General features: G+C 39.3%; 1 protein-coding gene across 3 annotated transcripts in view; it reads right to left on the bottom strand.

Annotated features, from left to right (window-relative positions):
• Nucleotides 1–27,401, bottom strand: part of OXCT1 (3-oxoacid CoA-transferase 1) — a 130,294-nt gene that overhangs the window by 6,948 nt on the left and 95,945 nt on the right. For all 3 annotated transcript variants that reach the window (XM_058564163.1, XM_058564162.1, XM_058564164.1), the window contains 3 exons: nt 17,457–17,546; nt 4,962–5,042; nt 127–228 (listed from right to left, as the gene is read on the bottom strand). In XM_058564163.1, the coding sequence (XP_058420146.1) occupies nt 127–228; nt 4,962–5,042; nt 17,457–17,546 (273 nt within the window). The remainder of the gene's footprint in view (nt 1–126; nt 229–4,961; nt 5,043–17,456; nt 17,547–27,401) is intronic.

Below are 27,401 nucleotides of genomic sequence, written 5' to 3'. Positions count from 1 at the left end.
CTCCTGTTCTCGGCAAAGGTCAGCTCCAAAAATGATCACAAATTAATGGTTCATGTCCTATAAACACCCATTAATCAAGCTCGTGATATAGGACAAGTGGCTGGATTTGTTCACAGAAACACTTACTGCAAAATCACACCCAGTGCTCTTTTTTATGTCATCCACAGTCAGGCCTTCCCAGAGTTCCATCAGAGTCAGCCCTTTCTTGTGGTCCACATCAAACACAGCCTGTCGGAGTTAAGAAAATGACAATGACAATTTTTATCACAGTACTTACTTTATGACACAAAATAGAAATAACCTCTCAAGTTCCTAAAAGAGAGACAAGACCCAGGTAAAAGACTGTCAAAATCAGCAATGAAAAAATGTCAACCGTAACTATTATATTTTGCTGAGAATAGATGCTAACTCTCTAACTGGCAATTAGTTGTGATGCACTGTTGATGCCAGAAAATAAATGAGTGTTGACTATCGATGGCATTTGTTACTATTGTAACCAGTTTTTTTAAACTACTTTCCTTTTGTTAAGTCTAACACTTTCGGCCAAAATGTCAATTAGATGATTAATAATGATTTGAAGAAAGAAAGGAATGAAGAAATGGAGGGAGGGGGAGGAGGAGGGAGGAGAAATTTGAAAGGTGAAAGCACTGGGATGCTGGGGGAAAAGTTGATCCCCGTTGCTGGGTAAAGAGTTACAGGAAACAAAAGAAGAGGCTCTGAAGAGGCTGAGAGTCCTTATAAAGGGTTAGCAGTCCTGGCCCTGAAAGACCCCCAGGTAAATATTAAAGCTCTCCCTTTAAGTCCTGTGAAAACAGAGAGGTCTGAGAGGATAGCATGAGAATCTCCCTCTGATACACAAATCAAATGAAGATGCTTATGTTTAGGACAAGAGAGAAGGCTAACCTTACTCTAAACCTTCCATTACAACATTCTGGTTGGTAACACCGGTGATGGTAGTGCCAACTGGTACAGCTTAACCTTCAGCAGATAGATTCAATCTGTTGTATCCGATTTAGAACACATACTGTCACATCTAGAAATACGACAACTTGACTGGAAGGGACTGACAGTCATTTAATATAATCTCCCACCCACGAATTCTTAAAAACATTCTTCTGAGATGGTCACTGGGGCTCTGCTTAGAAACTTCCAGAGGCAGAAGGCTCACTTGTCTCAAGGCTGTTTGCGTATTGATGGGAAGCTCTAACCGTAAAAGCCAAAACCGCTTCCCTATGACTTCAACTCGCTGTTTCTCCAAACTGTCCTCCAGTGCAATAGCCACTGTTGCCTCTTTCAGCTTTCACAGTTAGTTTTCTCTTTCTCAGACTTAAATATTATGCTTCCCAGATCTCTCCTCTCTTCTGGATTTACCTTAAATTCAACTTCTGGATTTACCTTAAATTCAACTATTATTTGCAGGCTTAGAGTCTTTATTTTCAACTAGTTTTGAAGTCAAACTCTAATTTGTCATTTTTAAACACACTCCTGGTGAGGAGGCAAACATGAAGACAAAGCAACATGTAGAGGAAAGAACCTGGCTTTCGAGTTGTACTGGAATTCCAGCTCTGCCACACACTAGCTATGCAATCTTTGGTGAACCTGTTTTGGCATCTGTAGACAGATATCAAAAAACCTACTTCGCAAGATTGTTATACAGGGCAAATATAATAAATAACAAACATACTCTAAGCACTTGGCATCATGCCTGGGACACAGCAGGAGCACGATACAGGCTCGTTCTTTCTCCTTAATAGCTTAACTTATCATCACTTGTGTGTGAACCCAAATCAAAGGCTCGAAATGCTTATTTGTCTCCAGTTAATTGATACTTTTCCCCAGGAGCAAAACATCAAGGGGACCAGTGACGCTTGCATTCTCTGTTTGTTTGATGAATTCACAGATAACCTGGGTGATTTTACTGGAAAAGATTATTTAAATTTAGGAGGAAATATTTCAGCAAATTTCTTTTGTGTTTGCACATTTTTATGTTCCTAAAAAACCCTTTTTTCAGCAGAAATATGTGTTTTGAGAGGGGAAAAAAATGGTCATTTAGGAATATGTGTATGCTGTATTAGTTTATTTAATTCCAAAATGACAATTAAATATTTTTTTTAAATGAACATTTTTCCTTTGCAGAAAATGTGTCTGGAGCACCATTCATACCGATGTTCTTTTCCCTGCATTATGAGCAAATGTAAATTTATCAAAATGGAACAAATAGAAAAGAGCTTCTAGATTGTGTTATTAAAACAAGTAGGTAAGGGGTTTGGGAAAAAGAAAACTGTGGTATCATGAATATAAAGCTTTGATGATCAGGGAGATAAAATCTACGGCAAATTGACTTATCACTTTAAAAAAACTTTTATTAACACCTTTATCAAACCCTAATTAGCTCTCAAGGTCATATACTGGAAAGCCAAGAATCTATTATTAAAAAGAGGGAAATTTACTTTTGAAATATTTAGGAAGATTTCCATTTAGTGGTATAAAGTATAAATAAAAACTTGATAAAAATGGAAGCTGTGTTTTCTTAATTCCTCCATGACTCTGCATATTTTCTTCCCTTTGTCTAGAAGGGCTTCTTGGGTCTTATTCTCAGTTTTAAAACTTCTACTTATTTTTCAAGACTCATCACTCAATCTATCAATTTTCTCATCAAGAAAAGCACAGTACATTTATTTAACAACATTCACTGTGTATGGGCAAGCACTACGCTAAGTGCTGGATAAACAGTGAGATAGGCAGAGCTTACAGGTTATTTCAAAACAGTGGTCAGTGCTAAGTTAGGGTAAGTACTAGAATTCAGGGAAGCATCCAGAAGACTTGGGGAGGGATAGGGAAGACTTGCCAAAGAAAGAAATACATAGCTGAGACATAAAAGATGAGGAGGAATTAGCCAGATGGATGGGCTAGAAAGAACATTTCAGAAAGAGAGACAGGATGTGCAAAGTCCCAGAAGAACATAGTTGGGGGGAAAGCAACATAGTTCACAGCATTTAGGGATGGCCACAGTGGGGAGAATGTTAAGGCAGAAAGAGAGAAACTAAGACTGGAGGAGAAAAGGTACAGACTGTGAAATGCCTTACAAAAAAAGTTAAAAGCTTGTATTCGATAGCACCTAGAAGCTTTTCCCGATACTCTCCCCATGCTGTTAGGCAGCCTTCCTCTATGTTCCTAACTCAGCATCTGGCATGCATCTCAATCACGGCCTTTATCATGTTTGTTACTCTAACTGCTGGTACTGCTGGAAGCTTGATGTCTACCCCTCCTGAATGTGCTCCTTGGGGGCAGAGACTATCCTCCTCTCTGCAGCCCACTGTTGGGAATAGTCTGGTTCAGAGAAGCTGCTCACAAAATGCTCAGTAACAAATACATGAATAAAACAACAATGAGGATGAAGAGAAAAGATATACAAGTTTTTTAAAATGGCAGTTAAGTTAAACAACAAGAACTTATTTCATAAGAAAGTTATGTCATAAGAAAACGCAGGTATTGGATGATAAGTGCCTATATGAATGGTGGACCACTCTGCGGATGAAATTGTGAGTGATGACAGGGTCAGAAACCTCTTCGTGATGAACACGGAAATTGCATTAGCCTTGAAGGATGGGTGGGATTTAGGGCGGCAGAGTGGAATGGGAGGCACTGCAGGTAGAAGCACTGAACTGGCAAGAACAAGGGCAGGGCACACACGGAGTGGGGAGGGGAGAGGGCTTACTTGGGAGAGGAGAAGAGGAAGATGGGGGGAAATGTTGCTGGAATTATCCTTAGTAGCTCTACCACTTTGTTAAAGAAAGCAGGATCAAGGACTGCTTTGCCTTTATTTTCAGAGTAATGGATTCCTTTCAACAAGTCCTGTCCATAGTTTTGGAGGGGTTCAAGAAATGGTAAGACTTAGGGAATAAATGGTGAGATCAACTATTCTGCCCTTTCCTCCACTTGTTCTTCTCTACAAGCCAGCCTCATGGAATTCCACACAAACAGTCTTGGGGAAGGCACCATTTAGGACAGAGTGTTCCCTAAAATGTGGCTTCTGGAAAGTATTATGAACCTCCTAACCTACTTCAAAGGGCTGCTTTAGGGTGCTTCTTACCACACCTCAGTGAGGGTTAGCGAACCAGATTAATGCAAAGACAGCTATGGCTCTTGGCAAAAGCAACAGCATCATTAAGAGAAAAACAAACAAACTCCGATACAGATAATTCTGTTTTATGGTTTCATCAAGATATTGAGTCAAGAAAATGACACCCTCCTAGCTCACTTATGAGAATTATGTCATTTCAACATCCTAGGTTCAAATCTGGGTCAGACAGGTGACTGTACAGACAACTGCCAGTGATGCTTCTCTCTGATCTGAGCAGCTTTAAACTATACCATTGGCCAACATTTTCTAAGAAGAAAAAGTCTAGAGAAGCACTAAAATGGCTGGTGTGTTGTGAAGTTCACTTTATAAAAGAGGGCTGAAAACATGCAAGAACCACAGAATAAATTTCTTGGTTTACTGTGGGGGCTATACTGCAATATGCACCCAAATGATTAAAACCCAATTTTTACTGAGTTTATTAAAATGAAATCCAACAATTTGTTACTTGTGATTTGGGAAAGCAAAAAATAAAGGTAGAAATGATAAATATTGCTTAACTTTGTATATATCATCCACATTAATAGTCCAAGCACAAGGATCAATAGAATTTTGATTATATCACTCTGTCAAAGTTACTGAGGACCATAGCTCAACATTGTGTGTATACGTTGATTGCCAGAGAGTTGCACATTAAGAATTCTACATTTAGAAACATTAAATTGATGAATTTTCCTATTCAGTCTACCCACGGATTAAATTAATCCTATGACTACCAACATAATACACTTTCAGAAGGTAAAAAAAATTCTAAAAATGCATATAAATAAAAAAGGCGGTGGTAGATATTAGGGAGAATAAAAAGAGAAAGGCATTTTACCTTTTCAGTAATGATGCGATTGACACACTGCTTTCCAGTCAGTGGTAACGTACATTTCTCCAGGATTTTATGTGCATTTCCCTGTTTAAAAAAAGAAACATCAAAAAGAGTAGTTAGGGACCAATTCTTATTTAGAATTGGTATAACTATAGGACAAATAGGAACTATCAGAGAAATTGTCTCCTAAGTACAGGCTGTTTCAAATCTTTGCACAGTCATGCTTTTCCTTTCTTTCTGGAGGCAGCTTCTGTCCCTAAAATAATTTAGGGAGAATGCCAAATGAATAGCCAAAGGCATAAATGATTTAGTTGGGAAACATCCTGCCACAAATTGCACCCCTCGAGTCTCAGTCCTTACATCATGTAATGAGATATTTTACTTCTAGTATTGTGCTTATTTTTCTCTTCCAGGGAATCATCTCCTTGACAAACACGAGCTATTATTTACCAAGGGTCCCTAGCATACACGGAACACAAATGCATAATATCCCTTTTAGAAAAAAATTTTAATTTTATTTGTTAAAAAAGTACTATATACACAGAAAACAGCAGTTTTTGCCTCCCTTCTATACCCTTAGACCTGCTCTCAACAGGAATCAATTTCAACTTTTTTTAGCCCTTTCTTTTTTACTTCTATACATTTTCTTCTTACTTCTGCATTTTTCAATATTAAGTTTACCATGCTATTTATTTCTTGAGTAATCAATTGTAGACATTATCTACTAACTTCTTATTGGGTCACATGAAGACTTAACTCTTACAAACTCCTTCAGTTCCTCCAGTATAGCTATGTCACAATCTGGAGGTAGCTCAATAGTCAGAATTTACATCCTAATGACAAAATGACCATGTAAAATGGTTCATTGCTGGGCCATTTTAGTGAGGTAAGTAGTGAGGTAAATCATGATTATATTCACTTTCTTATACAGCTATTTGCATTTCTTAGAATTTGACCCTCAGTTTGCTCATTGGTAAAATGTGTGAGCTGGCCTAAATCCACATTTTTCAGTTTTCTTTAGCCACAGTACCCTTTCTTCAAACACAAAATAAAAGGGGATTAAGAGTGGAAAGCAAGTTTTCACCCATTAACCATACCCCCCCACCCCCGTCACCAGTATAGAGGTGGCCTCTGAGGCACATACAGTTGAAACATTAACTCTGATGATCTGATTATGATCATCATTAAGCTCCTTTCTAAGTATCAAGCACCAGGAGCCTAAATTAACATTTCCCTTGAGGCTGACCTATCACATTCTAGATCTTCTATTAAAAATGGCAAAATTCTTCTATTCCTTCCTTTTTGGATCTAAAATCCCCACACATGATGTTGTCATCATCTTTAGCTATCTCAGTGTTTTACCTACTAAAATATGCACCTGCTACCTGGTTTACACCTCTCTCAAAACTGCCATCAAACCAAGTACATGATCAGAGAAGGAATTTCAGATAACTGGGCTTAATTAAGAAGATTTTACTCCCTGTGATAACCTGTCAACTTACCAATGCACCAGTAATTAAAAGGTTTTAGTGTACTTAACCCAGTGCATGACCCAAAAGGTAGTCAATATTTTTTGAATGAATGGGAAGAAAAAGGGAAGTCTATTAGGAATCTAGGATGGATTTCAAAAACAGATAAACTCTATTACTTTAATTTAGTCAAAACTAGTGCTAAATACATATAAAGTGTATAGACATTACACCTTTAATAACAAGTTATATGCTTCTAGATCCTATTGTTTAAGAAAATTCATAGCGATAGAAATAAAACCTCATTTTCACTTCATTTTTTTTTTTTTTTTTTGTGAGGAGATCAGCCCTGAGCTAACATCCGCCAATCCTCCTCTTTTTTTGCTGAGGAAGACGGCCCTGGGCTAACATCTGTGCCTATCTTCCTCCACTTTATATGGGACGCCGCCACAGCATGGCTTACCAAGCAGTGCGTCGGTGCGCGCCCGGGATCCGAACCAGCGAACCCCGGGCCGCCGCAGCGGAGCGCGCGCACTTAACCGCTTGCGCCACCGGGCCGGCCCCTTCACTTCATTTTTAATGATGTATTTTCCTTTCCAGGCTTCAAAGAAAGTTTGCACGTGTCACAGAAGCTTAACTAAAGAGCTGAAATTAATGATGAATATTCGAACTTCTACAGTTGTCAGGTCTCCTTACATTTCATGTAACTCAAATAAGGCACGTCACAATGAATTCCAGGTCTGTCCGCGAACAAAGTGAACAATCTGCGGGCCTCTGAAGAACATTTTCTGTAGGGAGCTCTTACTTTGTTCTCATTATTTGAGCAAGATCTACAGCTGGTGTGAAAGCAGCCACTTGGATTTTAATGAACAACTAGCTCCATTTTAGGAGGAATCATGAAGAGCATAGTGGATCAGAGTGTGGGCTGGAGCCAGCAAAGCCTGACCCTGCTCCACACCAGCTGTGCAGGGTTCCCATGCCCGTGCTTCCCCACCCATCTCACCTCGTGGGGTTATTGTAAGGCTTCATAAGATGCAAGTGTTCAGCACTTAGCAAGTGCTCGAAAAATGTCAGCTAGTACTGTTCATACAACAGACATTTAACATTTCTACAATCTACCAGGGAATTCTTTAGGAGCTCTTAAGTTCCTACATGAAGTTGGACGTATGATTATACAGAAAATGGCCTACACACAATTCCTGAGACCCACAAAACTAATGAAACCACGACATATTTGGGGGCAAACCATATGTCTGGCCTGGGAAACTAGCACCACGCATATTCTTGCAGTGAGAACAATGTAGCTAGATGACTCCATTCACATTTAGCTCCGAGACATAACACAGATCAAGGAAAAAGAGAAAATGAGATGCAGAAAGATTAAAGAATGTCACAATTCACTGTTCAACAGTAGGTTGGCTATGAAGCCAAAATATGACTAACTCCCACTTTAGCGCTCTATTCTAACCATGCGGGGCTGAGCCACAACGTGGTATGGCAGCTGCATAGATTAATGGATCACAAAGGAGGAACAATTGCTGAGTTTTTAACATTTAAAAATAAATCCTAAAAAAGAGATGCAGTATAGTGTGGTAGCAAAGAACACTATATTATGAGTCCAAAGACCCAGTTTTTTATCTTAACTCTGCCATTTAATAGTCATTTGGTCCTTTAAATTCTTTGTGCTGAGGTTTTCTCTTCAACTGCCTTGTCTTCCACACCTGACCACTGTAGGAACCATGAAATGTTTTGAAAGTGCAGTCAATGAGGAGGGGTTGACTTTACATGCAAATATCTAGGGTTAGCGGGGTCTTGTTCATTCCCATCATTCTGCTTTCTTTCTTTCTCCATGAAGAAAAGTCGGAAAAGGCAGAGGAACGGGTACAAAGTGTAGCGTTAAATGCTTTGACTAGTCCCGAGGGCTTCTGCTTTCAATATGTACGCCCTTATTTGCTAACTTCATCACAACTTTGGAACAAATCTCTCTCCTCCACCTGCTTCTCCAGCTTTTCTCTCCCTGCCTCCCTTCATCACTTGCAGGCCTCGTGCAAGACCTAGGAATCCACCATTTTCTTTTTAAATGACTCAGGGCCTTGGTACTTTCCATTACTTGCTTCATGGTGATCTCTCTTTAATTCTTTAGATATCTGTGTGAAACCCTGGGTCTAAATTCTTCAGTAATAAACAACTCTGGTTAAGTGATAATAAATCCCCTTGTAATCATTGCAATAAGCTTTATGTTATCACAATAAACTTAATCCCGAATAACAAGCTCTCTTTTTCATAACCCAATGATTTTTGCACTTGATGTCAACATTTCATTTACCCAAGGCAATGGAGCATTCATGTAAGATTTTGCTTTACTACATAAAACCCCATTTTATGCCCATATTTCCTGTTAAGAGCTTCTTAAGTGTGGTTGCAATATATTTCTTCTTTTAGGCACCTTCTTTGGGAAGGCCCTAGTGATCTTTAGGAAACCCCTAATGATCAAGTACAGGGAAGGCTTGAGAAGGTGGTTGCTCCTTGAGGAATCAAGTCTTTAAGCCTTTGTCCATGCTACCTGAAACATACACCACCATATACCCCATCACCCCACATTCAAATGGCAACACCCTTCCTATTCTTCAGGCCTTGCCTCAGGTGTCATCTTCCCTGGAGAAACCATTACCAACACCCCCAATCCGGTGCCCCCACTCCAATGTCCCAGGGACATTCCCCGTCTGGTGCACCTCTGAGGTGCTCCTGTGCTTCCTTCACTCACCACACATGTTGTAATTGTGACCTCCCTTCACCCCCTACTAGACTCTGAGCTCACTGAATATGCTGAGACAATTTGTCTTCATATCTACAGCAATGGGTAGAGCACTAGGCAAACCACAGTGATCACTAAATGCTGTCTGAAAATTATAATTCTGATACAAGGACCTCCCACAGAGTTGGAACTGAAAAACACCACCTGACTGTCTATGGACCACTAGAGGCTGCCTTCTAGTCCTAAGATATGTACTGGTTCATTCCCAGCATCTCTGAGCTCACTAGGAGAAGTGCAGCTAGCAGAGGTATGTGAAGGGGCTGACAAAATTTTGAGGGGATAAAAGCAGGATCAAAAGGAGAAGCAAAGACATCTCAAGACCAGAGTATGAAACATACACATTTACAAGTAAAGAGAGAAACAGAGTGAATTATGGTTATTCGACATCTTCTGCCTGCTCCCTCCTAAAGCTTCAAGGCTGACATTAATCTGCTGAAAAGAGAGGCTACAAAGGCTGAACTTAGCAAGAGAATATTCAATACTTTATCTGGTGGCACAAGGAAGCCTATGTCAGGTGTCTCCTTGCGTGTGCCACAACATCATGGAAGAAGCCTGAATATCACTGCCCCTTACCCCTTCCTTCTCCCTGCTGGTCTCAATGCTTAAACCAAGTGAAATACCTTCTATACACACACACACACACATACATACCCCACTGATATAGAATACTGGGGAACATTGTATTACAAAACACATGACTGTGAAATCACTATGATGACTGATGTGGTATACACACAAAAAAATGGGATTTGCTAAATAAAGAATATCAAGGTACCCTGAATAAAAGGACAAGATGACGAAGTTACACACCCTGAGTTTATTCCCATGGGATATTTTTGGCCTTTACACAGTACCTATCTGGTAGGGATTCCAACAATCCACATAGGACTTTAGTGGAAAGACTCAGCTAGCTCTGAATTGGAGAAGAGCTGCTATTACAAATGGTTTTTATATGTGGATGCAATAACAGTTTGTGGTTACAGGCACATTCTCAAGGGGAAGACTAGCCAAATGAGACGATACATACAGCAAGCTGTTTCCCAGAAAATAGTCTTCAGGGCTTTGAGATCTTAGAATAGAAAGCTATTTTTCTTTAATATAAGACAAAAATGTTTATCATGACCTTTTATTTTCTCTCTAAAGATTACATCCTATGGTTTCTAGCCTAAGGATGGCAAAGCCCAGGAATGAGCAGGAATCATTTACTCTTTCCATTCGTGAATTGTTGTGGTACCCGAGAAAGCTTCTCTTAGCGTTAGCTTTTCTTTTAAGAACTGTGGATACTCAAAGTCATAGAATTTAAAGTTATTAGTTTAATTAAACTCTATAAGACACTATAAGGAGCTTTGCTGGTTGCTGGACTCTGTTCTGCTTTTTTTTTTTTTCCATTATAACATTTTTTGCAGGCATTTTCTTCATTAAGGGAGAAATAACAACGTAAAACCATGTACATATTTCTATATTTTAAAGCTGAATATTTTTTTCCAAACAGATCGTGGCCATGAAATAGTCTCATTAAAATATTATAAAATATTGACAAGCTCTCATGAATGGAAAAAAAATTAAACCAGCTGAAACTATATTAATTATGAATTATCCTAGCAAAGGAATACTTTATGTTGGGACACTTTTCAACGTTGCTGAAAATTATCTCAAAAATGTTTCCCAGTAAAGGATTTTTAAAAAAATCTTTCATATTTCTTGGATTTTGGTAACACATTTGGTCCAAAATAAATAGGATTAATAAACCTCACTTACTCTTTATCATTCCTCTTCACAAAAAGTACAGACAAGGTAAAACAGCCTTCCAGATTTCTATTTGACACCTTCACTATCAGACCCAACTGGACTTAACCAAAATACTATTCACAAAGATTTATTCTCAACTTCATAACAATATAATTATGATTCTTTCTATCCCTTCAGAATCCAGATCTCCTACTGTAATAAAAATAAAATCTAAACCAATTTTAGTAATAGAGCTCTCATGTATGTTCTCTAAAATAGGTACCCAAGCTTTGCTTCTTTCCAATAAATGACAACTATGACTGAATTTGTTTGCTTGTGTGCTCTGGAAGTTATACCCTGAGGACACATTTCTAGTACAAAATACTGAGAACAAAACACTCTCCCTTATATTGTTAGTGGTGATGGGACTTGCCAGACAGAGAAGTTTAGTAAAAGAAAATGGAGGCCCAGAGGCAGGATACATGGATTCTCGGCTCACTTTTGCTCTTCATTTTCTACTCGACTTCTATCAGAATATTTAACCCCTATGGAATTTGGTTTGTGTGTCTCTGGAAAGGAAACAATAAGACCTTTCTCACAAGAATATTGTAATGATCAAATGGATGTGGTAAATATGTAACTGCTTGGAAAAAGTTAAAAGCTCTGCTCTATATATTCAAAGTATCATTATGATGTGAAGAATTAATAAGTTCAACAAGTATTTATTGAGTCCTAATGTGCATCAGGCATGATTCTCTTCAGTTATTATGATAGATGGAGCCCTTCCTTGCATGGAACATAAATTCTAGTGTCAAAGGGGGATGAAGGGTCACCAGAAGAGGAGGGACTTCTGTTCTATATAGAGAGCAGTCAGGGAAAGCTTCTCTGGTATTTTGATCAGAGACCTGAGTGAATTGAAGGAGTGAGCCCACGCAGATATATGAGGAAGAACATTGCAGGTATAGAGAATAACAAGTGCAAAGGCCCTGAGGCAGGAGGATGCTTGGAATGTTCCAGAAACTTACAGGAAGAGAGTATGGCTGGAACTCAGTGGGTGAGAGGGAGAATGGTAGTAGATGAAATCAGAAAGGTAGTGAGGTTGGAGTCCACGAACAAGGGAGGGTCTTAGAGACAACAGTAAGAACTTTGAACTTGAATCTAAGTGAGACGAGAAGCCATGGAGTGTTTCTGAGCTGAGGAAGAAGCAACATGATCTGATTTATATTTTAAAAAAATCACTCTGGCCACTGTGTGGAAAACAGACTGTGTGTCTGTGCGCACGCGCATTTCCACCCAACTTTTCTCCCTTTGCTCTCTGACAACAAGGACTTAATTGTAAATCCCTCAACACGCACTGCCCTCCTACACCCCAGTGCCCATTCCCTTAACCTGCAACTCTCTAGTCCCTGTCAAACTCTGCCTCATCCTTCAGATCTCCGTGCAAATGCTACATCCCATGGGAGCCCACAAAGGAATTGGGTCCTCAACTCTGTGCACTCTTCTCTGCACACACTTCTATTTTAATTATTGATTTCCAGGACTCCAAATCCATGAGACTGAGCTGCCTAAAGGTAGGACCATATCTTTCCATGTCTTATTTCCTCAGATGCTATCATAGTGTCTGGTACATAGTAGGTCCCCAATAAATATCTGATGCCTGCATAAACAAGTAAGTTAACATACTCATATAAGGTAATTCTACCAAATTTCAAGACAAAGCATCAAAGGATATTCATTCGATTATTCATGTTATCTAGAGGATGAAAGACACTAAGCCAGCAAATTCATAATATGTTGGTTCATTTATATACGATTGTGTAGAGGTAGGAGTGAGCCAGATAAAAAGGGAAAGGGAACAGAATATGGAAACAGCGAAGAACAGGAAACAACGTGATGCATTTGTGGAGATCCTAGCAGAACTGAAGCCCCGGGAGCAAGGATGAGGGAGGCTGCCGCGGAGCTGATGACAAAAGGCCAGTGCGCTAAAGTGAACTAAGTACTGTGGACTTAACACAACCCAGTTTTAGACTGGCTACTCTGGCAGTGGTGTGCCTGATTACCAGGAAGGAGGGTCAGTCTGGCAGCAAGGGGACTTTTGGGGACAATGCAACAGTGATCCATGCAGATGTGACAAGGACCTAAAGAAGGAGAGCAGAAACGCACAGGAGGGAGCAGATCACAGGGGCACTGTGGACACAGTATTTACAGTGCTTGGTGCAGGGGTGGGGGCGGAAAGTACCCTGGGTGCCTTTCCAGATGGGGGCTGGGAGACCATCACCACCCTACTTGGGCTAAGCACCTGGAAGCAAATTTTTAGGGGAAGTGATGATGATTTCACTTGTGTATGTGTTGCAGTTGAGGTGTCTGTGGAACACCCAGGTGGAGTTGTGAAGTTGTCTCATAAGGAAGAAACACAGTTCTAGAGCTTATCAGAGAATTCCAGTGTGAAATAAGGATTAGGGAGTCACTGAGTGAAAAATAATAATCGGTGCCAAAAATTTAGATAGCACCCAAGAAAGGTGTAGAGGGTGAGAAGAGCAGAGGGCCAAGGCTGGAGTTATGTGGAGTCCTGGCAGGTACCCGTAAAGAAGGGGACAGGGCACCCAGGGATCCAGGTTGGTGCAGCAGCTCTGTAAGCCTCAGCATATGGTTTACAGCTGTGGGTCCAAGGCTGCTGCTGCAGTTAAGCCTTTCTCAGATTGCCAGAGGGGCATAAAGTCAGTCCAATGAAATCAGCTTTAAGGACATGGCTCAAAAATTACACACGTCGCAAATGCTCAAATCCCATTGACCCAAACTTGGTCGCACAGAGGCGTCTACACACAAGCAAGTCTGGGAAATGTAGTCTGTCACTGGGCTACTATGTGCCCACATAAAACTTGGAGGATTCTAATACAGAAGGGAAGACGGGTAGATGGGTACTAAGGGGCACAATGAGATTCTCAGATTGTTTTCCTTTAAGTAGTTTGCTGATATCTATGCTGATATCTATCTTACCAAAGCAAGGAGAGCTTTGACTAGGAAAAATAAAAAAAGAGAAATAGGTAATTCTGAAACCTGACGCTTCCAGTGAAGGGCAGGGGTGGGTGGGATGCTGGTGCAGAGGTAGCTCTGGTGAGGATGCAGCATGATATGGTCTGATGAACATAGGCTGGCCCAAACTGAAACTCCTAGCTCTGGAGTAAAGAAACTCCTGGACAAGTTTCTTACCTGCCTACATCCCAGTCTTACTTCAGAGGGTCCCTGAGAGGCTAATGAGATTCAGCATGTGCAATGCCACGCACAGGGCCTTGCGCCCAGGAAGGACTCAGACTATTGCTCTTTTCTTTCATTTTCTTCCAAATCTTAAAGGGCAGAAGAAGGATATCAAGAGATGAAAAGAAGCTTAAGAAAGACACCAAAAAACTGTGCCTACTTCGCCATATTGCCCGAAACCCTGATGCCTGAGCTTAAATGAAAATCTTGCTACAATGCCAGTTTGACACCAGTGCCTGCCATACGTCTCCAGAAGTAGTTTCAAGGCAGGGGAAACCTTATGATGGTTACTCTAGAGCAGCATTAGTAGTCAGCCAGGTTTCAAATTCCAGAAGCTGCTGGCTGGCTGCAAAGGCTTGCAAGGAAAGAGTTTCCTTTGTCTGATTAAAAGAACAACAAAAAAGCATGAGTTTTAAGGTCAGGTAATGCTATACTGATAAGCTACCTGCATCTGTAACCCTACAGATGAAGAAAAGGAGTAAAAAGAAAGCTGCACCTGAAAACCAGGTGTCAGGTCTACCCACTTACAGAAAAAAAATTAGCAGCACAAGAATCCAAGATGATATTTCTCTTCTCAGGTTTTAATCCTTCATTACAAACTTTTCACTCTTGTGTCTTACAAAACTCGAGGGATTTGTCCCCTAGGCTGTTCACTTCATCATTAAGGCAGCAGAAGTTACCTGGCATTTCTAAAAGAACAGATCATTAACTGGAGAGGCTACCAGAAGTGAAAAACCTCCCTCCTCTATCTCCTTTCCAGCTCCTACCAACTTTTAGCCAGAGCAAAAGACGTAGGAATGAAGTGGCGAGGTCCCCATGTTCCCTTAAGCTGGGCCAGTAACTACAGGAGCAACCATATATTCCCATGACCATCGGTAAAAAGTGAAGGCAGCAAGAAGAGAAACTTCTGTTGGTCAGTTTTCAAGGTTAGGTAACTAGTAACTGTGAACAAATCACTATTATTATCTTAACCACAAATAGCTATATACTTTTTTTTTTGGTGAGGAAGATTTTCCCTGAGCTAATATCTGTGCCAATCTTCCCCTACTTTGTATGTGGGACACTGCCACAGCATGGCTTGATGAGCGGTGTGTATGTCCTCGCCTGGGATCTGAACCTGCAAACCCCGGGCCACCGAAGTGGAGCATGTGAACTTAACCACTACGTCACCGGGCCGGCCCCACGAATATATTTTTTGTTAGTTTATTCAAATGAAAGTATCTAGGAAAAAATACCTAACTCCAGTTCTGGTCCAAAACTCAATGCCAATGTCCCCACTGAGAGAAGAAAAAGAAGAAATGGTAAAAATATTATCTTGCTTCTGTAAAAAGCTTTAATAAGGGATTTCTAATCAGAAGTTCAAAGCACCATTTCTTTTCCTTTATCAGAATTTTCAGCTGGGGAGAAAGAAAAGACTTTGAGGAAAAAAGAGAGAGAATTTGCTAAATAAGGGCCGAATGTTTTGAAAATGAATGCACAAAAATAATCTGAAATGAGTCGGACTTCAGGGCCTATGCATCAACATTAAAGTAACAACAAAAGGAAAGTCAGAAAGAGTTTTCTCCAAACAGACGTTATGTTCCGGAAGAAATTTGGATTTGATTTGCATGCTTGGCATCCTTTTGCCTCTGAAATGAAGTATTTTGGATGCTTTTGCAAAGCATCTGTCAGAAGTCACCTGTGTTTGTTTCATTTCTATTGTTCCATATTTATGCTCCACTGCCCACTTTCCACTGTTTACAAAACAATTTATGATAATTTCATATTTATTAGTTTTAACAGCAAAACCATTTCATGGCACACATCACTGTAATAGAACTCTCCCATGGGAAGCAAGTCAGATGCAAATCTTCCAGCTCCATGCTCTCCCACAATGCAGCATCACTAAATAAACACAGGGCCAATGAACTACCACATCTACCCAAATTAGCAGGTCTCAAGGTGGGAATAAGGTAGATTTTGTTTTAAAACTAAGAATTGTAAAGAAGGAAGGAGAATGAACAAAGGGCATAGAAAATCAAGTGGATACAACCCAATATCAACTTTACAAATCATCAGATGCCCATGGATTCAGGTCAGGAAGGCAATTAAGCTCAGTTGATTCAAAGATACTAAGTTGGGAACAAGAAAGAAAGTTATACTGATGGTTTTGTAGTTAGAAGACTGGGCTTTGGAGTCAGAGACCCCCAGGTCTAATCTCAGTTCCACTAGTTATGTGACCTCAGGCAAGTTACTTAATCTCTCTGAAGCTCTGTTTCTGGAACCATAAAAAAATACCTATATCACATGGGTTCTCCCCCCCAAAGCCCCAGTAGATAGCTGTACATCATAGTTTCACGTCCTTCTAGTTGCTGTACATGGGACGCGGCCTCAGCATGGCCGGAGAAGCGGTGCGTCGGTGCGCGCCCAGGATCCGAACCGGGCCGCCAGCAGCGGAGCGTGCGCACTTAACCGCTAAGCCACGGGGCCGGCCCAAAAATACCTATATCAAGTTCATGGGCTTGTATACACAAACACACACAGAGCACTTAGTGTACTGTTTGCGGCACATAGTAAGCTCAATACATGGAAGCTATCATTATTGTAGGATGATAATATCATCATCATCATCATCATTATTATTAAATGTAAACTCCATGAAGTCAATGATTTTTGTCTAGTTTTGGTCATTGCCAAATCCTAGTAGTGCCTAGGACATAACAGGCACTCAATAAATATTTGATCATTTATCAAAATAAAAGTATAATACTTTTCAGAATAAGGACATTTACCATCACCAAGTCCACCATTTTCTAACACCTTCTCAAAATGGCACCTCACAGCCTTGGTAAGAGATCATATTGTCCATTTGAAAATACTGTTGTTAAAAACTCATATTCTGTTGTATTTTTCATTTTGCACACAGATAGTAACCACTATAATCATCTGTAAACTTGAGTCAACACATCTTCCCTGATACCTTTTCACTGCTTTTGACGACATTATACCTTTTACCTTTAAAGTGTATGTGAGGCAAATAATCAAAGAACATCCTGATGCTTGCTTCACTCAAAGTTAAACAACCATTTAGCTGAATGATAATAAATAACTGCCTTTATTTGTAACATTTCTCTCTAAAATATAAACGCTATCAACTTGAATAAATCAGAGAAAACAATAAAAACCACGGTCACGTGACCTGGTGTACAGGATTTCGCTGTATTGTGAATTTCCAAAAGCAGCACAGGTTACCTTTGCAGAATGCTCCATGGTGACCACCACTTTGGTTTTAGCACTCGACACTAGATCCATAGCACCTCCCATCCCTTTCACCATCTTACCCTGCAAAACAGAAACAGAAAATAAAAAGTGATTCTCTATCTTTCACTTTAGTATGTGGCAGAACAAAATTAACTTCTAATAAGCCTTTGGAATAATTAATGAGCAAAAAAATCATTGACCTTCATTGCTTAGTACTTGAAGGTTTACAACCTTAATATTTTGTTATTCTATGGTTGAAGGATAAACATTATGATGCTGCTTTTATTAAGTATGGCTAACATTATTTTGTTGATGATATATTAGCAATAAGACAATCAGTGGATAAGAAAAATCTTAAGGACTTTTCCCGAATTCTGGCACATTCATATTATTCTAATAACATGAGATTGAAATCCACATGCCCCTGACATCCATTTCTTTCTTTTTAAACATATAATAGGCACCACTGAGTCTTCAATTACAGACACTTTCTAAAGCTCTCTCTTGGAATTCTTGCAGATTAAAATGCCAGTAGGTAATAGGCTGAGGCACTAATGGTATTTCCCTAGTAATGATTAATATGAAAGGTGGGTCTATATTTCTAAAACTTGGCATTTATCTTGCTCTTAGAAAAATAAACCAAAACAAAATGAAAAATATATTCCTGTTAAGCAAAAACAGAAAACAGAAGCAGAGTTCAGGATCCTTTCACCATTACCATTCTATTTTTGTTCATCTATCCATCTCCTCATTCATTAAACATTTACCAACCACCTTCTATGTGCCACACACTCTGAATAATCCCCACTGTCTTTTCTGTCTCTCGGTTTACAGAGTTTTGGAAAAAGCAAATGTTTCCACAGATGATGAAATAAATTCTTACTCAAGTATATTGAAGGGAAATGTCTTCTAACATTGAAACCTACTTAAAATTTTATTTTTTAATCCAAGTCCTCTTGCTGATTTGACAGTAAATTCTCACAAGGGTCTCAGCTCCTTTCCCATAATTTCATAGCTACAAGAAGATTAGGCAACACACTCACTAGACTTTAAAACACGGACTCAAATCCCCTGATTTCAGAAACATTTTAGAGGTCAAGGCAACACGGCGTGAACATCAATTAGATGTGCAGTACGAAAAGAAGGAGCAAGTCATCAGGATGTCTCATGGCTTGGAGCCGGCCACCATGAGGTGGGTAGCAGCCGGCAATGTTTGGGGGGTGGGGAGCAGAAAGGGAGTGGAAGGTACAAAATGAGTCTGTCTTCAGACATGTAAGTTTGAAGTAAATCAGAATATCTATGTGTAAATGTGTAATTTTATACTTCTATATGCCATACCTTCATCCTTAGTAAGCTGCAATTTTAATAAGTTAGGTACCAGGTCATAATATTTCTGTGGAGAATACTGATATCTTTATGGGACAAAATATGGAAGCAATGAATGTCCATCACAAACTCTAACACAAATGAAGTTTGAGATTTTTGAAGCATCAAAGACACTAAAGTAAGTTTTTCAAAACGTCTCGACCTGCTGTGGTAAGAACCTCCAGCCAGTCTCAGCTTCCACACACAGTATCCTTGGGCAGACCCCAAGGATGTAAGCGCTAGAAGAACGAAGAATCCAAAGAAAATCGGCAACCAAGGTAGTGTGTGAACAATGCCTTGAATTAAAGAAAAAAATCCCTTGAATTAGAATATACCATAGGCAGTTTTGTCCCCTGTGACGCAACGATTACAGGTAAAAGCTTATGATAGCCTCATACTTGAAGCTTGTCCAATTTAGGTGAATCCGATTTACACATTTTAAATCACTGTCAATTATTTAAGAAATATTTATAGAGGACCTACTGGGTACAAAACACTGTGCTGGCAGGAATATAAAGAGCTGTAAAACATGGTAGAAGGACCTTCTCTTTGTTGTTATTAAAAAGAACACTCTTGGATGGTACCGTGGTTAAGTTCACGCACTCCGGGGTTCACAGGTTCGGATCCCGGGCGTGGACCAACGCACCGCTTGTCAAGCCATGCTGTGGCAGCATCCCATACAAAGTTGAGGAAGATGGGCACGGATGTTAGCCCAGGGCCAGTCTTCCTCAGCAAAAAGAGGAGGATTGGCAATTGATGTTAGCTCAGGGCTGATCTTTCTCACCAAAAAAAAAAAAAAAAAAAGAACATTCTTGCTTGACTCAACGTAAATGAACAGCCTTCATCACTCACAGATTCAAGCGGTCTGATAGTTATCCTTAAAGCACATGCCTCAAATTTCAAAGCATTGTTTTGATACTTAAATATTTGTTTCCAAGAGTGAAAAATACACAAGATTAGGTGCAGAACACCTGAGATCTATTCTATTAACCCCTGTGTGACATTGGCAACACATCAAAACTCTCTAAATTTGGGTTCATTATCTAAAAACCAGGAATAAGAATATCTGCTCTATCAAAGAGCTGTTGTGAGGAGAGTATCAGATAATGTATAGAAAACTGTGTAGTAAATAAAGCGTATAAACTGATTGACTTACATCTTCAGTCAATTCAGTTCAGTCAATTCAGCTTACTGAGTGTCTAGTATGAGCCTAGCATTGTACTGGGTGCTGGTGTTGGAGAGTATCAAAACAGGCTTCTTTTCCTCATAAATTTCAATATCTGGGGGAAGGCAAGTCTCCATGGGTAATTAAAGAGACTTGGACCAAACTTCCTTCCTCTAAAAGAAGCATATCCCACCAATCCCTCCTTCCAAGGTAGAGCTAAGTGCCCGTTCCCTGTGTCCCTGTGTACTATTCAGTATGTAATTCTATCACAGTGAATTTCAACTTTTTTCTTTTCTTTCATCTTTTTTTTTTTTTTTGCATTAGAGGTGTTTGGACGAGTGAGTGGACGAATGGATTACACTAACAGAGTTACGTTCAAGTTCTAGCAGAGCACTGAGGATGCGACTGCCAACGGTGCCTGCGGAAGCAGGCATGGGAGGAAGAGGTCCGGGGGGATTTCACAGAGGAGGTGTTTCACAAAAGTAGTCTGCCAGATGGGAAAGAGAACAGGAGGATCTCCTAATAAAAAGCATTTCTAGCAGGTTAACAGGAAAGCCTTCAAATATTTGGTTTTCCTACTTTTTTCAGTATGTTCACTGTATTGCAAAAAAACAATAAAATGTTTCCCTCCGTTTCAATTCCGAAATGATTTCTGAATCAGAATGAATTACAAAAAAAAAAATCATTCTATCTATACCGGCAGAAAAAAACAAGTTATATAAGACATCCTCTCTGATGCAAGTGGGAAATGCATCACCATCCTTCCACCCAGCTTAACAGGTCCTCTTTTGGGACCCAATTACTTGCATGTCCAGTCTCCTATTGCAGTTAGGGATGGCCATGTGCCTGAGTTCCAGACAACGGAAGAGAGAGAGGTGCTATCTGTGATTTCCAGGCTCTGGCCCATAAAAACTTCTCACATGCAATCATTCATGCTCTTTCCCCTTCCGCAATCTGGATGCTGACATCCAAGGTGAGCTTGGAAGATGGCTGAGCTTCCCTCAGCCTGGGTCCTTAAAGGACCATGTGTGGCAGAGCCCACGTACTTGGAGCCACATTGTGTTGTTCAATATGAGTGGAAAATAAACATATAAGCTGCTAAGCCACTGAAATTGGGAGGCTTTTTGTTACAGCAGCTACTGTGACTAACACATGATGTGGCGTTCAAAGCAGTTCCACAGAAGCCTGAGACTTCAGTGTGGAATTAGAACCAACTGTTACAGCTGCACGACAGAAAGGGGAACTGAGCAATCCTCTCAAGGGGACAGCTTACTACTGCTCCTCGAGGGAGATGACTACACCAGATGCTGTGCTAGGCACTGTAATTCACCTCTATCCAAATGTCTAACACACTGCTTGACATTTTACAGAGATGAGATACAGACCTCACCGCCATCTTCATCTCCCGCCCCCCAAACTCCAACAACCTATTTAGCATACAAAACAAGAAGCTGATAAAACAGACTGGTTAAGGAGCTAAAAATATACCTTTAAATAAATCACAAGAGGAAAAGTGATAGTTGGAGAAAAATAGGCCTATAATGAAGAAGAGATTCTGGGCATGATTAAAGCACTGGGCCAGGGTGACATAAAGTGTGACTTTCTTTAAAATCTCATCAGCAAACACACATTTCTTGAATAGTGCAACTTGAGTTCTGGAATGAATTCTGGCTAGTATAATGGAGAGATGATTGCTGGATACTCATTTCACAGCCAACTCATCTTTTTGCACTTAAGGACTGACCCTGACATCAAGTTTGGAAAGAATACTGCAATAAGATGGGCTAGAAATGCTGCATGCTCTATTATGACACAGTTACACAACTTTTCTAAAAAGATACTGACTCAAGTATTATCCTCAATTCACAAATATTTATTCAGGGTCTATTATGAACCAGGCATCAAGATAAGAATTAGGAATAAAAGATGAACATGATCATCTACCTTTTTTCTAGAAAATAGATTGAAACTAAAATCAATATTTTAATTATATTATACTTACTTTGATCCTATTTCCCAATATCAGAATTGTAAAGAAAGTAAAAGAAATTCTGTTAATAAGGCATTAACATTAAAAGACCTCAATGCATCAAAGTACAAATATTAAAGGCACTCCCAAAGAAATGGTAATCCAAGTTCTAAACATGACCTTTGGTGCTGTTTTAAGGTTTGTACAAAAAAACGTAAAATGAACACATTTAAACAGTTCTGTGAAATGATGTTTAAAATAAAATATAAAACAGACTTAAAATCATTCTTACCATCACCTTTATCATTAGTATAGAAATAGTAACGGCTTATTTCCAAATTTGTTGCCTCGAAATATTCTGGTCTTAAGCAAGAAACAATTTATAATATATAGAAACAATTTTAAATCATTTTTAACTGATGCTATGGGCCCCCCTGGAAAATTTGAATCAACTAGAAGTAAAAGGGAAAGACAACTGTGGAGCGATTTATTAATAAAACTAGGGCTTGTTGCTCAATATTAAATACGAGAACATTAAGTACTCACGTCAATCCAAATATAAGCCTCTTTATTTCTGTCTCACTTCCTCATTATTAAAAAATGCTTTAGGGAAAAAAGGGGCCTCTAAAACATGCTCCAAGCTGAAGAGCAGGAGAAAGGGAAACTCAGAAACATAATAACCACATTTGTTTAAACACAAAGAGACAGGTTATCACTCCCTTTTTTTAGGCAAAATAAAAGATTTACAACTTGCCTTAGCAAAGTTATAACAAAGTTATAGTAGAATATTTCTCTTTTCTGTGTTATACTTTGTATTCAAAACCAAGGAAAATGTGCTTTTCCTTTCAGAGATTAATTGTATTTCCCAGGACCAGTGAATTGATCATGTAAACCAATCAATATGGAACTGGAAATATAATTATAATCTCTATTGCTAGGTAAGTTAACAGAATTGCCTATAACAAATATTAGTTATCAATCATGATATGGGATAAAAAGAAATGCACGTCAAAAAAGCAGTACTTGGATAAACTCAAAATTTCATTTTGGTAAGCTCTTTTGTTCCTGCTCTCTTGGGGACCGTGCTTCAGCAATCATCCCCTGCTCCAGGCTCTCCCTCCTCCCCTCTCTATAGCTCCTCCTGTTGATTCCTCAACGCACTGAAATCCGGTTTCTGCCTTGACCATGCCCTGAAAGGGAGAACTACTCAATCAGCTCTCTATACTTAATCACTTGATTCAATAGACACTTAGTGGGTTTATTTTACCACATCACTGGACCTTTCTACTACATTTTACACTATTTTCCACCAACTCTTTGAAACTCTCCACTCTTGAGCTTCCACAGTGCAACACCTCCTACCTTGAGGCTTTCAGGCTCCTTCCTAGCGTCCTTCTTACCGCACCACCTTTGTGTGTTGGCCAATGTAAAAGCTCTGTCCTTGGCTTCCTGCTCTTGTCTCTACTTGTTCTCCAAGACTGGACTTCATCTATTCTTATGATATAAACTTACTCTGTCTCTGATGATTCCTAAAGCCATATTTCCGGCTCAGATCTTTCCTCTGAGTTTCAGCCTTCAATATCTAAAAGTTGCCAAGTCACCCTGTGGCACAATCTGTTAGCTGATTCCCAAAATCGTTTCCTCTTGCTCCTGGGCATATAGTTAGGCTACATTTTCCAGCCTTCCTTGAAGTTATGGTTAGTTATATGGATAAGTTCTGGCCAATGGAAAGCATGTGAAAGTAATTATAATACTTCCAGGGCTGGACCATAAAACCTTCCAGGAACTTTGCTCCATGTTCTTCCCCCTTCTGCAAACTACACGTTGAAAATTGTGGAGCCATGGGACGAAAGGAATCTTAATCCCCTAATTACTGTACAGAAAAGAGCTGTCTGCCAATCAGGGATATTCACTTGGTTCTATGTGAGTGAGAAATAAAAACTTCTATTACATTATCTTAAATTAATTATTACATGCCTCAGCTCAGTATGGTCCAAATTAAATTAAGCATCTTTATGATGGCAAATCTCATCTGCCCACTAATTTCCCATCTCAGTTAGTGGCCAACCATCCACCTCAAGGTCCAAATCAGAAACTTAATCAGAAATTTCCTTATCTCTTGCCTCTCCTTCATTATCTATATATAATCAATCCATGTTTCAATCACTAAGAACTCCAATTTTCCCAATATTTCTTGAACTTGACCTTTTCTTGCCCTAAGATCATTATGATTTCTCCCTAGAGTGCTGTAACAACATCCCTACTAATCAACCTAGGTTCAGCTTTGTGCCTCTCAAATCTTTCCAAACCACAGCCATGAAAATAATCTCTGTAAAATGAGCATCTTGTGTCATTCCTCTGCTTAAAACTTTTCACTATTCCCCAGTGCTTCAGGGTAAAGTCCAAGCACCTCGGTCTGGCACAAAAGGCCTGTGACAACCTGGCCTCGATCCTCCTCATTTCCACACTCCTCGGTTCCCATTTCTATGCCATGAAGTGAGTTGCCTGTACACAGCATATGGCTCCACACTATGCTGTAAGGTCCCATCCTCATTCTATCAAGTGTTCTCTAGCTCACTCTTGATGTGTCAAATCACGACTACTTCTTTGAGGAAGTGTTCAAATGCCTCTGTCCCACACCATCAACAAGATTAGATTAGGGACCTCTCTTGGGTACTCTCACAGCATCCTTGTTTATCCCCATTTTAGAATTTGCCACATGACCTGCATTAAGATCAGGGCTGGCCTTCCACTGGCAGGTAGTGGCAGTGCCACACAGATAGTTATAATTGAAATTCTTCCTCACAAGAGGAACACTACACCCTCTCTAACCAACCTCCTCCCCCCACATTCAGCAACTTAAAACATAAAAGCCGGCCTCCAAGACCCTATCCAGCTATGACTACCATCTGTTCCGATTGATCGCATCTAATCTGATTAATCAGCACTTGTGCACTAAAGAAATCAATTACCTTTATTTCAAACAGAAAAAACCAGTTCCGTTCCAGGGTAAAAACTACACTGATTCTCTCATTTTTTAAAAGTATAAATATCCTTCAACAGTGTCTCCATAGTTCACTTATGAAACCTCATCACTCCAACCTCATCACTCCAAGTAAAGAAAAAAAATCCCAATGCATATAAAATTGACTGTAGGTCATTAACTCCACTTTTGTAAAGGAAATTAATAAGCCCTTATTAAGTGAATAGTTATAAGTATGAAATTTGTATTTTCTTTTCCTCAGGGACAATCAATGTGTGACTAAATTTCTTTTGGTTATAAATGAGGTACTTTGGGTAGGTTAACTTCTTTGTACAAGGTCAGATAGACTAACACTCTGATGTCTCTATTTGCTGGATTAATAAAATGGAAAACAGGAGAAAAACTCTGTGTTATTCTTAGCTCTGTTTTGAAGCAGTAGTTTCAGTTTTCACAGAGTCTATTCATAATTCTACAGAGAGGAAAACAAACATCAAACAATCTGGCTAAGTGAGTTCACCTTGTTTTATCAGGCCTCCTACAGAAGACATCGATGGAAAGAGTGGGAGCAAGTGCTCAAGATATAAGGATAGAAAGAAGGGGATTTGTTTTTATTTAAAATGATTAAGCATTCTTACATTATAAGTAAGTTATTTAATTGAGTTTACGAAATACAACTAAGCATTGGAGCTCTGGTCCTGTACATTATCCAGAAATAGAATAAGTACAATATTTAAAAGTCCAAGGATAAGTTATTTTGTGCATTAACAACCTCTTCCTTCCATTGGGTCACTGAGAGAAACAAGTTAGAATCATATGCAATTGCCCACATGTGGCCATGTGTAACCTACAAACACAGGAATTTCATATGGTTGGTTCAAACTCATGTTCTAATGGCGGGAAAACAGATCCCATTTGCTATCACACAGAATTTTTTTAAAGGCTTATATTATTTTTAGGAGATCCCTAGATAATCACAACAAAAATGACAGCTAAAATACAAGTGGAAAGGTAACAACTAATCATTTTTATGTGTCTGTGTTACTAAAATATCTCAACCCCCTCAACAACTCATTCACATGGAATATGAAATTATTACTATTTCTTTTAGAAACAAGAAATAGTCATTCTCAGAAATTTTATTTTCTGATTCCTCAAAGGGGGTGTGGGTTGGTTGGGAGGAAGGGGGAGGATGTGACAACTAGAACCATGGGCAGAAGCACACTTTCTCCATCACCTCCACCCACTGTCAGCAAAGCTCTGAGCACAATTACAGAATTATTGTCATTACACTGCCATCTTTGACAGCTGGAGGGAATTTTCAGAGAGAGACACAGTGACTGAAAGAACATTATTAAGGAATACATTGAAATCATTACCAGTGTTTTTATCCACAGCAGAAAAGAGTAAAAATAATGTAGAAGATTAAAAAAAGCACACACTTAACAGCAATTGTGAAAGAGCATGCTACATATACTAAATGTAGGTGTCTTATTAAACAAGTATTAGAGGGTTAGGTGGAAGAACATAAAACTGTTTTGATTCTACACCAAATTAGTAAGTACTCTGTTTACTCCCAAGATGTACTCTAGATTTGGCTGATAACCCAGTTTAATGACTACTAAGTACCTACTGGGACTTAACAACTATGAACGTTCATGGTGAATTGATAACCTTTTGGTCACTGTTGAAGAATCTTTCAACTTTTTTCCTCTTGTGCAAATCCTAATCTGTAAAATGGAGACCCGGTGCCTCTCACATGTGAAGACAGGTCTCACCTTTGCTTTGCTGAGAAAGCACACCAGACTTCCGGGACTAGGAGAACCATGGGCAATGTCATCTCACAGAGATTTAGATCCAGGGACCAGTGTGAGGTCTGAGCCCCAAGAGGGAGATGCATATTATCTTTGTGAGAATGACCCACCTCGGGGAGCAACATAGAATGCTAAGGAGCCATGCCACTGTGGGCGGGTCCTAACATCACAGGCATTGGATGATTTTAGAAATCAAAAACATAATTTCTCCTTTGAAGATCCTGGAACTGAAAGTGTATAGAAGGTAAAATAGCTCCTCTTCAAACTAGGGATGGCTCCTCTTTGACTGGGGAGAATGAGGTGGAAACGACAAACTTTTTCAAACACCGAAACAGGTTAAAAGAATTACTTGGGGGAATTTGCCATAAAGTTAATATTTTTGAAAGATACAGAAAGGTAAATTGAGAGAGCATTAATTTTTACCTTATCTTTTCATGTCAACTATGCCAGAGCAAGCTCTTGGATGGCAAAAAAAAAAAAAAAAGAGAAAGAGAGAGATGATGCTGGGAATAAAAATGAAAAGTGAAGTGTCTTTAGAGAAAAGAAACAAAAAAAATCTTTTTGGTGAAGATTTTGGTAATGTAGAAATCAAAATACTGATAATAGAATGAAAAAATAAAAGATATTCTTTTAAAGTAAAATA

The sequence above is a fragment of the Diceros bicornis genome, chromosome 20 (genome assembly GCF_020826845.1).
Source record: "Diceros bicornis minor isolate mBicDic1 chromosome 20, mDicBic1.mat.cur, whole genome shotgun sequence".
Taxonomy (NCBI): Eukaryota; Metazoa; Chordata; class Mammalia; order Perissodactyla; family Rhinocerotidae; genus Diceros; species Diceros bicornis.
The sequence above is the reverse complement of the archived record's forward strand: the minus strand, read 5'-3'. Positions and strand labels throughout refer to the sequence as shown.